Source organism: Drosophila sechellia, chromosome 3R (assembly GCF_004382195.2).
Source record: "Drosophila sechellia strain sech25 chromosome 3R, ASM438219v1, whole genome shotgun sequence".
Lineage (NCBI taxonomy): Eukaryota > Metazoa > Arthropoda > Insecta > Diptera > Drosophilidae > Drosophila > Drosophila sechellia.
The window spans coordinates 29,838,428-29,848,398 of record NC_045952.1 but is presented as its reverse complement, the minus strand read 5'-3'; the positions used below and the strand labels follow the sequence as shown (position 1 = coordinate 29,848,398).

Genomic DNA, 9,971 nt, shown 5'->3' with positions numbered 1-9,971 from the left:
TGCGATTGCATCATAAAATTTAACTGCACAGCCAGCCAATTCCAGGTCCAAAGAGCCGAGTCAAAGTCATTGCATAAATTGGCAGCACTGCCGTGCAGAAGCTGCTGTTTCTATCGATGGGATGGGATGGGATGTTTCTGGCATGGGATGTGTGTGTCTTCGTGGTTCTTATAAGGCGCCGCCTAGGCAAAAAGGGGTAGCCCCATATGCTCCTCCATTCAGATGTCCACTTGGCCGAGATGTTTATGAGTTGACGAGGACAGGGAGGCCGCCCTACCGGTGGGTCCTTCTCTCATAATTCTCATAATTTCTAAAGTGAACACACTCTGCATGTGCTGGAAGGATGGTTTAGTGAGCGAAAGACATGAAAAGTGCCGCCAGGCTTAATTTTTTGAGACGCGGCATAGATGCATGTCTGCGGAGATCTTCTTCACCAGAGGAGTAATCTCCTTGAAGGACTTGTTGTTCTTGTCCCCCAGCAGATTAAATATCACACTCTCGGAAGTGGCTATATTGCAGCCGATGTGACGCAGGCGCTCCAAAGCCAAATCCCGATCCTGATTGAAACGCGACGCACAGCAGTCGGCCACCAGCCAGACATCGATTCCATCGTTTACCAGGTCGAAGGCCGTATGCTCCACACAGACGTGTGTCTAAATTATGTGGAAGCGGGGTCATTTTGCTAAACCAATCCCTAACTCAAGCCATAACCCACCTCCAGGCCGAAAAGCACCACCGTCTTGGGCTTGCCACCGAAGATATCCGTCATACTCTTTCGTACGGGCTCCACCAGCATAGAAAACATGGTCTTGGAAATATTGGCACAGGCATGCTTGATGTCCAACTCACAAACGGTCTTGCCCAGCCTCTCGGGATACTGCTCGGTGACCAGCAGTGGCACTTGGAAGACCTTGCCGGCTGCCAGCTGGAATGTGAATCCATTAGAACCCGACCATTATCCTGTCACTTCTCGCTGTCTCACCAGTTTAGTAGTGTTTTCGATGAGCGAACTCAGCAGCGGAATGGCCGGCTTGAACTTCTCCTGCACGTCGCACAGCATGAAGAGCGTTTTCGAGGGCACCAGGCGGTACAAAGCTGGTCCTCTGACTTTGCTCATGATTGATTCTGGGTGTGTAATAATGCGTAAATTAAATATTTGAAAACTTAAGGCAAACGGTTGCTCCGTTTGAATTTGGCGCTTGGCTAGCGCCACCTAGGGACTACTTCACGAACTTCTTACTTCACCACAGTGGCGGGATGGTGAGTTATGCTTAAACAAACGTACTTGGTCTATATAACTGGAAAATAGCCTATATAATAAAATGATGAATTCCGAGTTGACTGGGAACACTTCTCATAGCCGTAAGATTTACAAAAGTTGCAAAAAAATATAAAAATCAGGCTTGTTGTGGAAAGTACATTTTGGTATTCTGTGCAGAAAAAGAGGAGACCACACTGCACACTAGCATTCGTAAATCAAAAATTAAAAATAAATCAAGTAACAAAACGTGCGCGTTGCCGATGCGATAACCGCGAGCTCCGATTCCTGATTTTCGATTTCGCTCCCCGGAAGCCGCCAGTCCCACCTGGTGTTGGGAGTCATTCAGCTGCTACACAGCTGCGAAAGGTTAGCTTGCGGCAACCACCAGTTGCCCCCAAATCTGCTGATGGTTATGGTGATGGTGATGACTGCCCAATCCCTCCCTCCCGACGCACTCCATCTGGCGGTTTATTGGCACAGGACCAGCGGACAAGTCGCTGTCACGCTGCGGCCCAACTAATTGCAGTCGCATTAATTAAGGCACACTCAAAATTGCCCAATAACCGGCCGACAGATAAGCAGCGCGATTAATTTCTTGCCGGTCTACACTTGTCAGCAAGAATCCAACGCGAGCGCCCAATGTTTATCATTGGGGCAAGCAGCGGCGGAGGGAAGCCACAGCCACCGATGTTGCCTACTCGAATTAATCGACGATGTCGTGGACGAGGCCCCCCTCCGCCAGACAGCTACGCCCTTGGCCAAGTACACTTCCACTCGTGGAAGTCGGACTGTGTTCTTACCGCCCGCTCTTCCGGCGCCGTTCTCGGCACTCTCGCTCGTCTGCAAAACAAACTCTTCCGACGCCCCAACCGTGAGGCTCGTTCAGTTGCTAACCGATCCGTTTGCCTGGCAGTCGTTGTTAGGGAGCGTTGAAAGCTACGAATTTGAAGCCGAAACTGAAACTGATCGCCTTCGATTAATAACTGATTAGTTGTCAGCGATTCGCCCGCTAGTGGTCCAAGTGGGTTGCCCGTGTTCCTGCTTCTTCCTCCAAATATTGCACACATTAATCGGTGACCCTTTCCAGTTTCAGCACAATCCTCTGGAGAGATGAGCCTGCAGTCGATCAAGTACTCGCGGGGCAGCCTGGAGATCCTCGACCAGCTGCTCCTGCCCGGTCAGTCCAAGTACGTGGTGGTGCGCGGCGTGGAGGATGGCTGGAAGGTCATCAACAAGATGCAGGTGAGAATGCCTAGGCCAGCGCCTTTTCCTGCCTCCCTTAATAGCCCACGTTCCCATCAAAATGCCTGTTGGTACATTTCCTAATCTGCGCAACGATCGCTCGCTTGTCTGTTGTCGCTTGTCGTATGTCCCTTGCCCGGCTATAAATAACGTAATTGAAATTAAAAATTTAAAAACGCTTGCCAAAAATAAAACTACTCCGCGCACGTCACTCGGTGATCGGTTCCCACTCGGCTAATGCCCCCACAAGAAGATGATGGCCCATTGGTGGCCGATCGTTTATGTGGGAGCACGCGCCTAGTCAAGTGGAACCTCGCCGTTTTCCATGTAAGCTATTTACCCAGCCTTTTGCATCGTCATCTGATAAGCCAAGATAGGCTGACCCACCTAATCTGGCTGCTCTCCGCTCTTGTTTATGAATAACGACAATACAGCAGCGAAATTATTTCACCAACGGTCTCATTTGAGACATGACAACAGCATGACAGCCTGATATTTTAAATATTCTCATTTAAGATCTTGATGGATCAAGAATATTAATGGGTACTCGTTTCATATATTCATGCAAAGTTTATGCGTTTAAAGGACCATTAAAAATAAAACGAGGAATTTCAACTAATATTTTTGACCATTTAAAGGTGCGTGGTGCTCCGGCCATCGCTATTGTTGGCTGCCTCTCCCTGGCCGTGGAAATCAACCCGGAGGATTTTGAGAACAAGAAATCACTGCGGCAAGAGATTGAGGGCAAGTTGAACTATTTGGTTTCCGCCAGGCCTACGGCGGTCAACATGAAGATCGCAGCCGACGAGCTCATCACTCTGGCCAACGAACTTTACAAGGACGAGGCAATCGACGTGACCCAAATGAAGCATAGGTAACATCCTCACTGGCTACCGGACGAACGCACAAAGTTAACCCCCTTCTGTTTAAGATTTCTGGACGCCACGGAAGCTATGCTAAAGAAAGACATTGCCGATAACCGTGCCATTGGAGCGAATGGAGCCCAGGCGATCCTACAGCGCGTGGCGAAGGCAGGTAAAACGACCGCTGGTACGACGGGATCCGTCCGGGTGCTTACCCACTGCAACACGGGTTCCCTGGCCACCGCCGGGTACGGTACAGCTCTGGGAGTAGTCCGCCAACTGGCCGAGCTGGGAAAACTGGGTGAGTACTTAAAAGAGCTTGGTACATTTATTGATTACTTACGCACTTTTGCACTTTTCGATCTAGAGCACGTTTATTGCACGGAGACTCGTCCTTACAATCAGGGAGCCCGCCTCACAGCCTACGAACTGGTCCACGAGAAATTCCCCGCCACTCTGGTTCTGGATAGCATGGTGGCTGCTCTGCTGCGCGCCAAAAATGTGGCTGCAGTGGTCGTGGGAGCAGATCGTGTAAGTAAGCCTCTCAATGATTAACTATTTTCGATTAACGGTTTTTTCCTTGCCTTAGGTGGCCTCCAATGGCGACACGGCCAACAAGATTGGTACCTACCAGATTGCCGTGGTTGCCAAGCACCACGACGTGCCATTTTATGTAGCCGCCCCTCTGACCTCCATCGATCTGGCGATTCCCGGTGGTGATCACATCATCATTGAGGAGCGGCCCGACCGGGAAATGACGCACGTGGGAGAGCATCGGATCGCTGCCCCGGGCATTAACTGCTGGAACCCCGCCTTCGATGTGACCCCTGCCTCCCTGATCACCGGCATCATCACGGAACGCGGTGTTTTCAAGCCGGCAGAACTGAAAGAGGCCATCACCAAGCTGCTAGAGTCCTAACCGGCGCCCAGAAGTAGTTCACACATGCACTCCATACCCCCAAAAAAGAAACCGCAGAAACCAGAGCACGCGCGCTCGGAATAGGCATTTTGCCAGCTGAGTTTTGTATACAAACGTTTTCCCGCCTGCCAAGCAGATGTGGGTCGATCCGTTGGGAAGCACATCGCACAATATACCTCCTACACATGTAGCCCCATTTGCCAGTTGTTACCCTACTGGCGCATTGTTCCATTGACTTTAAAACTGGTTGCGAGTTGGGTGTGCTCCACCAGAACGCGCTGAATGGGCTATGGCTTCGTTCCGGTTTCAATTGTTGCAGCTCCTTGTGGTGCTCAGCCAAGGTTGGGCCAACAACAGTGGCCTCAACGTGCAGAACAACTATAGAAACATGATGGTCCGACTGGCCACCAACAAGGCAGCGCTCGCCGGTATTCAAGTCCTCCGCGAGGGACGCGTGGAGGTGAGCTTTGACTTTGGCGCCTCATGGGGTACGATCTGCAGCACTACGTGGAGCATGCGGGAGGCAAATGTGGTGTGTCGACAGCTGGGACTGGGCTACGCTTCCAAGGCTAGCCAGGGAACGGAGCACGGGGATAGCCGGAAGTATCCGTGGGGCATGGTGGGAACTCTGTGCAGAGGAACCGAGCGCCGCCTAGCCGACTGCATCCGGGAGTCCCACTACCCGAACCTCTGCAATGCCAGAAACCATAATGTCAGCATTGTGGCCTGTGTTAGCCACTCGGCTGACCTGGAGATCGGACTGGTGGACATCGAGAGAACCGCCCGCCTAGAGGCCGTGCCCATGTCGCGACTCACCTGCGCCATGGAAGAGCACTGTGTTTCCGCCGACGCTTACGAGATCCGAAGGACGAATCCGCACGCTGCAAGGATACTGCTTCGCTTTTCCGTTAAGGCTTCCAATGTGGGCACCGCCGATGTGAGCCCCTACGCTAACTACAAGGACTGGGTGTGGCACCAGTGCCACAGACACTACCACAGCATGAATGTTTTTGCCACCTTTGATGTTTACGACCTCAACTACCGAAAGGTGGCCCAGGGACACAAGGCCTCCTTTTGCCTGATGGACACTGAATGCCGGCCAGGAGTACGGCAAAAGTACACCTGTGGCAACACCACCCAAGGTACGTGAACTTGTGACAGCTTCCAAGGGATCCCTGGTAACCCATCTCCTTGCAGGCATTTCTGTGGGCTGCGCAGACACCTACACCGATGTGCTGGACTGCCAGTGGGTGGATGTCACCCGAGTTCCTATCAACCGACGCTACATCCTGCGAGTGGCCCTCAATCCCGAGTACAAGCTGGGCGAGATATCCTTCGAGAACAACGGAGCCGAGTGCCTCCTTGACTACACTGGCGTACAGCAGACGACAAGGATTTTCAACTGTCGCCGCAAGCCACTTTGGTTTAAGATATGATTTTGTGTACTGTTTAGAAAGTAAGATAGCGGTATGAGCCACCTCTGGTGACCTCTTAGATACTAGGAATTTCACACCTGCCAATGCCAGCTGGCTTGGATCATTTGAAATGAATACTTTAGGGCTTAGAATCATAATTAATCTGTGTACTTGAATAAAGCTAGTATACTTTCGGGGAGTAGCGGTTTATTCACTGCCAAACAATAATTCCTGGTATACTTTTGGAAGCTGCTCCGAAAGTCGAACAATTATTTTATGTGGCATACTTTTCTGCGGCGCCGTCACTCTTGGGTGCACACTGCAGTGCATACCAGCAGGCGCTGCGTACTTTTAAGTTAGTTTATCCATCCACCTGCTGATATTTCTGTTCGCCTGGTATTTCAATTCAAACGAACCGTCAAATCGGCCGACAGATTGTCAAATCGCAGTGCTCATGTTGCAAGTTTTTTGGTTGTCAATACCAGGCGAACATAATTTGTAGCAAGTGCCTACCAGCTGGTAAAATTTTGTTTGGACCGACCGTTATTTTGAAAAAGCGCGCTCCCAAAAGTATGCAACTCTTTGCAATCATCCGAAGTGCATTCTTTGGCGCCAAATTTAAATTGCTTACCTAGCATAGCAAAATCTTATATTTCGACCGTTACTTTTCAACCTTGGCTGCAAAAGAATGAAACGCCACACAACTTGATAGTTTAATACGTTTATTGTTTTTGAATGTCCATCTCTTGACTTTTCGGTTGTATTTTGTATTATTTCGCTTACAGAATAGATTTATTTATGTATGTATATCTGGTATTTACGATGCTCTATAAATATGCCTTTAATTGCTAGAGATAAATATTTCGGCGCTTGCTCAGTTTGGTTTACTTTATGTAGTTGTAGTGCTAAATTGAATTTGGGGCTGATGCGGATGGCGTTTGCTGTTTTGAATGCTGGTTGGTTGTGCTGGTAGTAGTTGTTCATTATATGCCTTACAATTTACTAGTTGTGCCTAAATCAAGTGAATTGAAACTAAGACGTCCAGCTGGCGCGTTCCATGCTGCCAGCCAACCGGTTCGATAATCATAATTAATTTTCATACTAACATAATAAATTCTCCAATTGGTTTACTTTTGTTTTTGTTTCTTCTTTGTTGCTAATTGCTAATTACAAAATGCCTACGCTACTATTACACAAAACTTAGACGCTATCTGACATCGATATCTCAATGAATTAGCATTAGTTAGCATAACTTGCCGTTCATTTAATTGCATGACGAAACAAATATCAGTAATAACGTTCTTCCATGGGAACCTTCGGCAACTTAAACTTAGGCAACAGAAAAAGTAAAAGAACGATGTGAAAAGATTAGCAAAAGAGTGCGGCAATAAAACATAGGAGTCGTATAAATAATTAAAGATTTTACATTTACATCTGATTAGGTTGCACGCTTGTATCGTAACTACGCATGTACAACGTAGTAGCATGTGTTAAGTATTTGTTAAAAATGCATTCAAGTGTTCGAGTATTCATGTCATTTTCTTAACTTACAAATGCTAACTAGAACATCTATCGTCCAACGCTGTCCCGTCGATCACAAACTACTATACAAAAATTACATATTACTCAGCCGTCTACGTAGTGCTCTTCCTGCCGCCCATCCGCTGTTGTCCCGCTTCCGGCGATGCGTGTTATAGATGATCACTTGTATGTTGTATAGCGCTCGTATTTAAGTAACATTATTTTTGGGTGCTGTGACAAACTGACGGCCTTAGCTCTCAAAGTGGTGTAGTAAGTGGTATTCTTGTTACCACAATTACAATTAATTAACTCTCTAATGTGTGCTCAATGTGTGTGTGTGTTGTTTCGGTAAGGAGTCTTTTGAAACATTCATAAATATATATTGTGTGTCGAAATCAGCTTGAACAACTTTCATTAGAAAATTTGATGTAAAAGTACAATTTCAAAAATGCTTCTTGCGCGTCAACTGAGGGATAAACCGATGTAGTTTCGGTTTTATAATTAGGTTGTGCTCTAAAGTTGTTATGCTCCTGCTGAACTCTTCCAATCCGGGGTAACTGTGCGCAATTTGTGCTATGTGTCGACGTCTACGTCAGGCGTCCGCTTAAGGGCATCCTCGACTGATCTCTGCTATCAGCTTTCGACCGTCGTGGAGGACACGCTGTGACTAGTAGTTAACAGATGCTCCGGAATGGGTATTGGCTGAGTGCGAGCCGGCTGCTTCTTCTGCAAAAGGGATTCAGTTATTACAGGTATTACAGGTTTCAGGAGTAAGGTGAGTCAAACAAACCTTCCGGCGAAAGGGGAAACAGCCCGCCTTGTCTGGTTCGGGCGCTGCATTGATCTGCAAATCTGGCGTGGGACACTCCTCGGGTCCAAAAACATTCAGTTCCCGAAAGCACTCGGTCTCCATCATCTCGTTCTGCCAGGAAATGGACACGGAGCCTGTGTTGAATTTCGTATAGAAATTCGTGTCGGATTCGTCGATATTGACGCCCTTCACCGTGGAGAACTGTTCAATATCGAGCACATCTTTGGCGTAAACGGCGTGCGGCTGCGGATGATGGAAAAACGATTAGGTTCGATGCTTCCAATATCACGACGGCATGTATGCAAATGGGTCGAGTCAACTCACGTCTGGCACAAAGGGTGGCTCCAGCATACCAGCCTCCAGGCGACGCCAATTGAGCTGGGTGGAGTGGAAAAACGGGTGGGCCATCACATCCTGCCCGCCCATGCGACCGTTGCGGCAGCCTAGGCGCTGCTTTATCGATTTAGCTAACAGCTGTTGGCACATTGATTTGGCTTCATCATTAAACTTGCTTGAATACTTTTCGGGGTCCTCCTGTGGGGGAAAGAAGGCTTTAGCCAAAATCCATGTAATACCGACGGTTATGACCGACCTTAACGCGCCTGTCCACCTCCTCGCGCTTGACCTTCTCCTTACGCATCCGGAACGGCGCTTGGCCCTCGATCATCTCGTACAGCAGGCAGCCGAAGCTGAACCAGTCCGGGGAGAAGGCGTACTTCTCGTTGTCGATGACCTCGGGGGCCATGTAGCCTATTCGATTGGGACGGAAATAAAGTAGCTTAGCTGGGCGCATTAATTTCAATCAGCTTAGCGGATACTTACCCACTGTGCCCACCCGGCCACGCACCATCTCGCCCTCCGGTATCTCGACGGCCAGTCCCAGGTCGGAAATGCGCACATGGCCGTGATCGTCAAGGAGGATGTTTTCCGGCTTGCAGTCCCGGTAGACGATGCCCTGCTTGTGCAGGTGCTGCAGCCCACAGGCCACCTCGGCGGCATAGAAGCGGGCACGCTCCAGTTCGAAGCCGGGTTCGCCGCCCATGTTGTAAATGTGGAATTTCAAATCGCCGCCTGCAAAAGAGAGGACGTTGATTGTCTTCCTCAAACAATGACGTGTCCTGGGAGCCTTATTGGTTGACTGACTTGCTTTGGCTTTTGTGTACAAATTCAATTAGGTCGTGGATTGACGGACGGACAACTGGCAGGATGACTTCTGCATTGTGCCAGCCGCTTGAATGCCAGGAATTTAATTAAAATTGCAAACTCAATCATCGCTGGGATTACACATGCATTTGTTAGCGTTTTAATGAATGCATGCAAATGCCGGACTGTCGGATAATTGGCAGCGAAGGACACGGGATACATAGCTAGATGAATGCCGTCGAATGGGAAACTAACTGGATTAACCGATAAAGAGTCCCGGCACTTAATTAACCCTAACTGGCTGCCAATGAACAGCTGTATTGGCCCCTCTTGAGCATTGGGCAACAGAGTAACTCGATAACACCCACCATTCATTATGGTCAGCACCAGGCAGAGGGCGTCCTTTGTCTCGTACGCGTAGGCCAGATTGACCACGAACGGCGAGTTGATTTTCTGCAGTATCTGCTTCTCGATTAACACCATCGACTCGCCCTTGCGCTTCTTGATGCGCTTTTTCTCCAGCTTTTTGCACGCGTACATTTTCCCAGTGGCCCGCACCTATGCACAGAAAGACGGGGTGTGTGAAAACGAGGTCAGGTGGCCACAGGTGGCTATTTTCCTGGCTTACCTGACAGGCGCACACTTCGCCGAAGCCGCCCTTTCCGAGCACCCGGTACATGCGAAACGTTTTGTAGGTGATTGGCTGCGCCTCAAGCCACTTCCACTGCAAGTATCTGGTTGGGCGAAAAGAGATACGGAAAGTTATTGTTATTAAGTTTTTCTCGGAATTTACTTC

At 49.0% G+C, this 9,971-nt stretch overlaps 4 protein-coding genes across 6 annotated transcripts in view; 2 read left to right on the top strand and 2 right to left on the bottom strand.

Moving 5' to 3' along the window:
* Window positions 1-321: 321 nt before the first annotated feature.
* LOC6612987 (isochorismatase domain-containing protein 1) lies at window positions 322-1,178 on the bottom strand. Its single transcript, XM_002037442.2, has 3 exons — window positions 983-1,178; window positions 716-925; window positions 322-653 (listed from the first exon to the last, which is right to left on the bottom strand). The coding sequence occupies exons 1-3, from the start codon at window positions 1,115-1,117 to the stop codon at window positions 384-386; spliced, it is 615 nt and encodes a 204-aa protein (XP_002037478.1). The 5' UTR covers window positions 1,118-1,178; the 3' UTR covers window positions 322-383.
* Window positions 1,179-1,457: 279 nt separating this feature from the next.
* LOC6612986 (methylthioribose-1-phosphate isomerase) lies at window positions 1,458-4,475 on the top strand. 2 transcript variants are annotated; one of them, XM_002037441.2, is made up of 6 exons: window positions 1,458-1,627; window positions 2,349-2,503; window positions 3,142-3,377; window positions 3,435-3,667; window positions 3,734-3,897; window positions 3,956-4,475. In XM_002037441.2, exons 2-6 carry the CDS (start codon window positions 2,372-2,374, stop codon window positions 4,283-4,285), a joined length of 1,095 nt encoding a protein of 364 aa, XP_002037477.1. In that variant the 5' UTR covers window positions 1,458-1,627; window positions 2,349-2,371; the 3' UTR covers window positions 4,286-4,475. The 2 variants fall into 2 exon arrangements, with proteins under 2 accessions (XP_002037477.1, XP_032578310.1); XM_032722419.1 differs by lacking the exon at window positions 1,458-1,627 and adding an exon at window positions 2,168-2,282.
* Window positions 4,476-4,552: 77 nt separating this feature from the next.
* LOC6612985 (lysyl oxidase homolog 2A) lies at window positions 4,553-5,910 on the top strand. Its single transcript, XM_032722420.1, has 2 exons — window positions 4,553-5,427; window positions 5,483-5,910. Exons 1-2 carry the CDS (start codon window positions 4,575-4,577, stop codon window positions 5,719-5,721), a joined length of 1,092 nt encoding a protein of 363 aa, XP_032578311.1. The 5' UTR covers window positions 4,553-4,574; the 3' UTR covers window positions 5,722-5,910.
* A 495-nt stretch (window positions 5,911-6,405) lies between these two features.
* LOC6612984 (G protein-coupled receptor kinase 2) overlaps window positions 6,406-9,971 on the bottom strand; it is a 47,345-nt gene continuing 43,779 nt past the window's right edge. For both annotated transcript variants that reach the window (XM_032722418.1, XM_002037439.2), the window contains 7 exons: window positions 9,804-9,909; window positions 9,544-9,733; window positions 8,855-9,103; window positions 8,625-8,782; window positions 8,357-8,566; window positions 8,012-8,275; window positions 6,406-7,947 (listed from right to left, as the gene is read on the bottom strand). In XM_032722418.1, the coding sequence (XP_032578309.1) occupies window positions 7,855-7,947; window positions 8,012-8,275; window positions 8,357-8,566; window positions 8,625-8,782; window positions 8,855-9,103; window positions 9,544-9,733; window positions 9,804-9,909 (1,270 nt within the window). In that variant the 3' untranslated portion in view covers window positions 6,406-7,854. The remainder of the gene's footprint in view (window positions 7,948-8,011; window positions 8,276-8,356; window positions 8,567-8,624; window positions 8,783-8,854; window positions 9,104-9,543; window positions 9,734-9,803; window positions 9,910-9,971) is intronic.

Coding starts and splice junctions, on each gene's coding strand:
- LOC6612987 (XM_002037442.2), bottom strand. CDS start 1,117: ATGAGCAAAGTCAGAGGACCAGCTTTGTACCGCCTGGTGCCCTCGAAA. Junction 926..982: donor TCGAAAACACTACTAAACTG/GTGAGACAGCGA, acceptor TTCACATTCCAG/CTGGCAGCCGGCAAGGTCTT. Junction 654..715: donor TGGTGCTTTTCGGCCTGGAG/GTGGGTTATGGC, acceptor CACATAATTTAG/ACACACGTCTGTGTGGAGCA.
- LOC6612986 (XM_002037441.2), top strand. CDS start 2,372: ATGAGCCTGCAGTCGATCAAGTACTCGCGGGGCAGCCTGGAGATCCTC. Junction 2,504..3,141: donor AGGTCATCAACAAGATGCAG/GTGAGAATGCCT, acceptor GACCATTTAAAG/GTGCGTGGTGCTCCGGCCAT. Junction 3,668..3,733: donor GGCCGAGCTGGGAAAACTGG/GTGAGTACTTAA, acceptor TTTTCGATCTAG/AGCACGTTTATTGCACGGAG.
- LOC6612985 (XM_032722420.1), top strand. CDS start 4,575: ATGGCTTCGTTCCGGTTTCAATTGTTGCAGCTCCTTGTGGTGCTCAGC. Junction 5,428..5,482: donor CTGTGGCAACACCACCCAAG/GTACGTGAACTT, acceptor ATCTCCTTGCAG/GCATTTCTGTGGGCTGCGCA.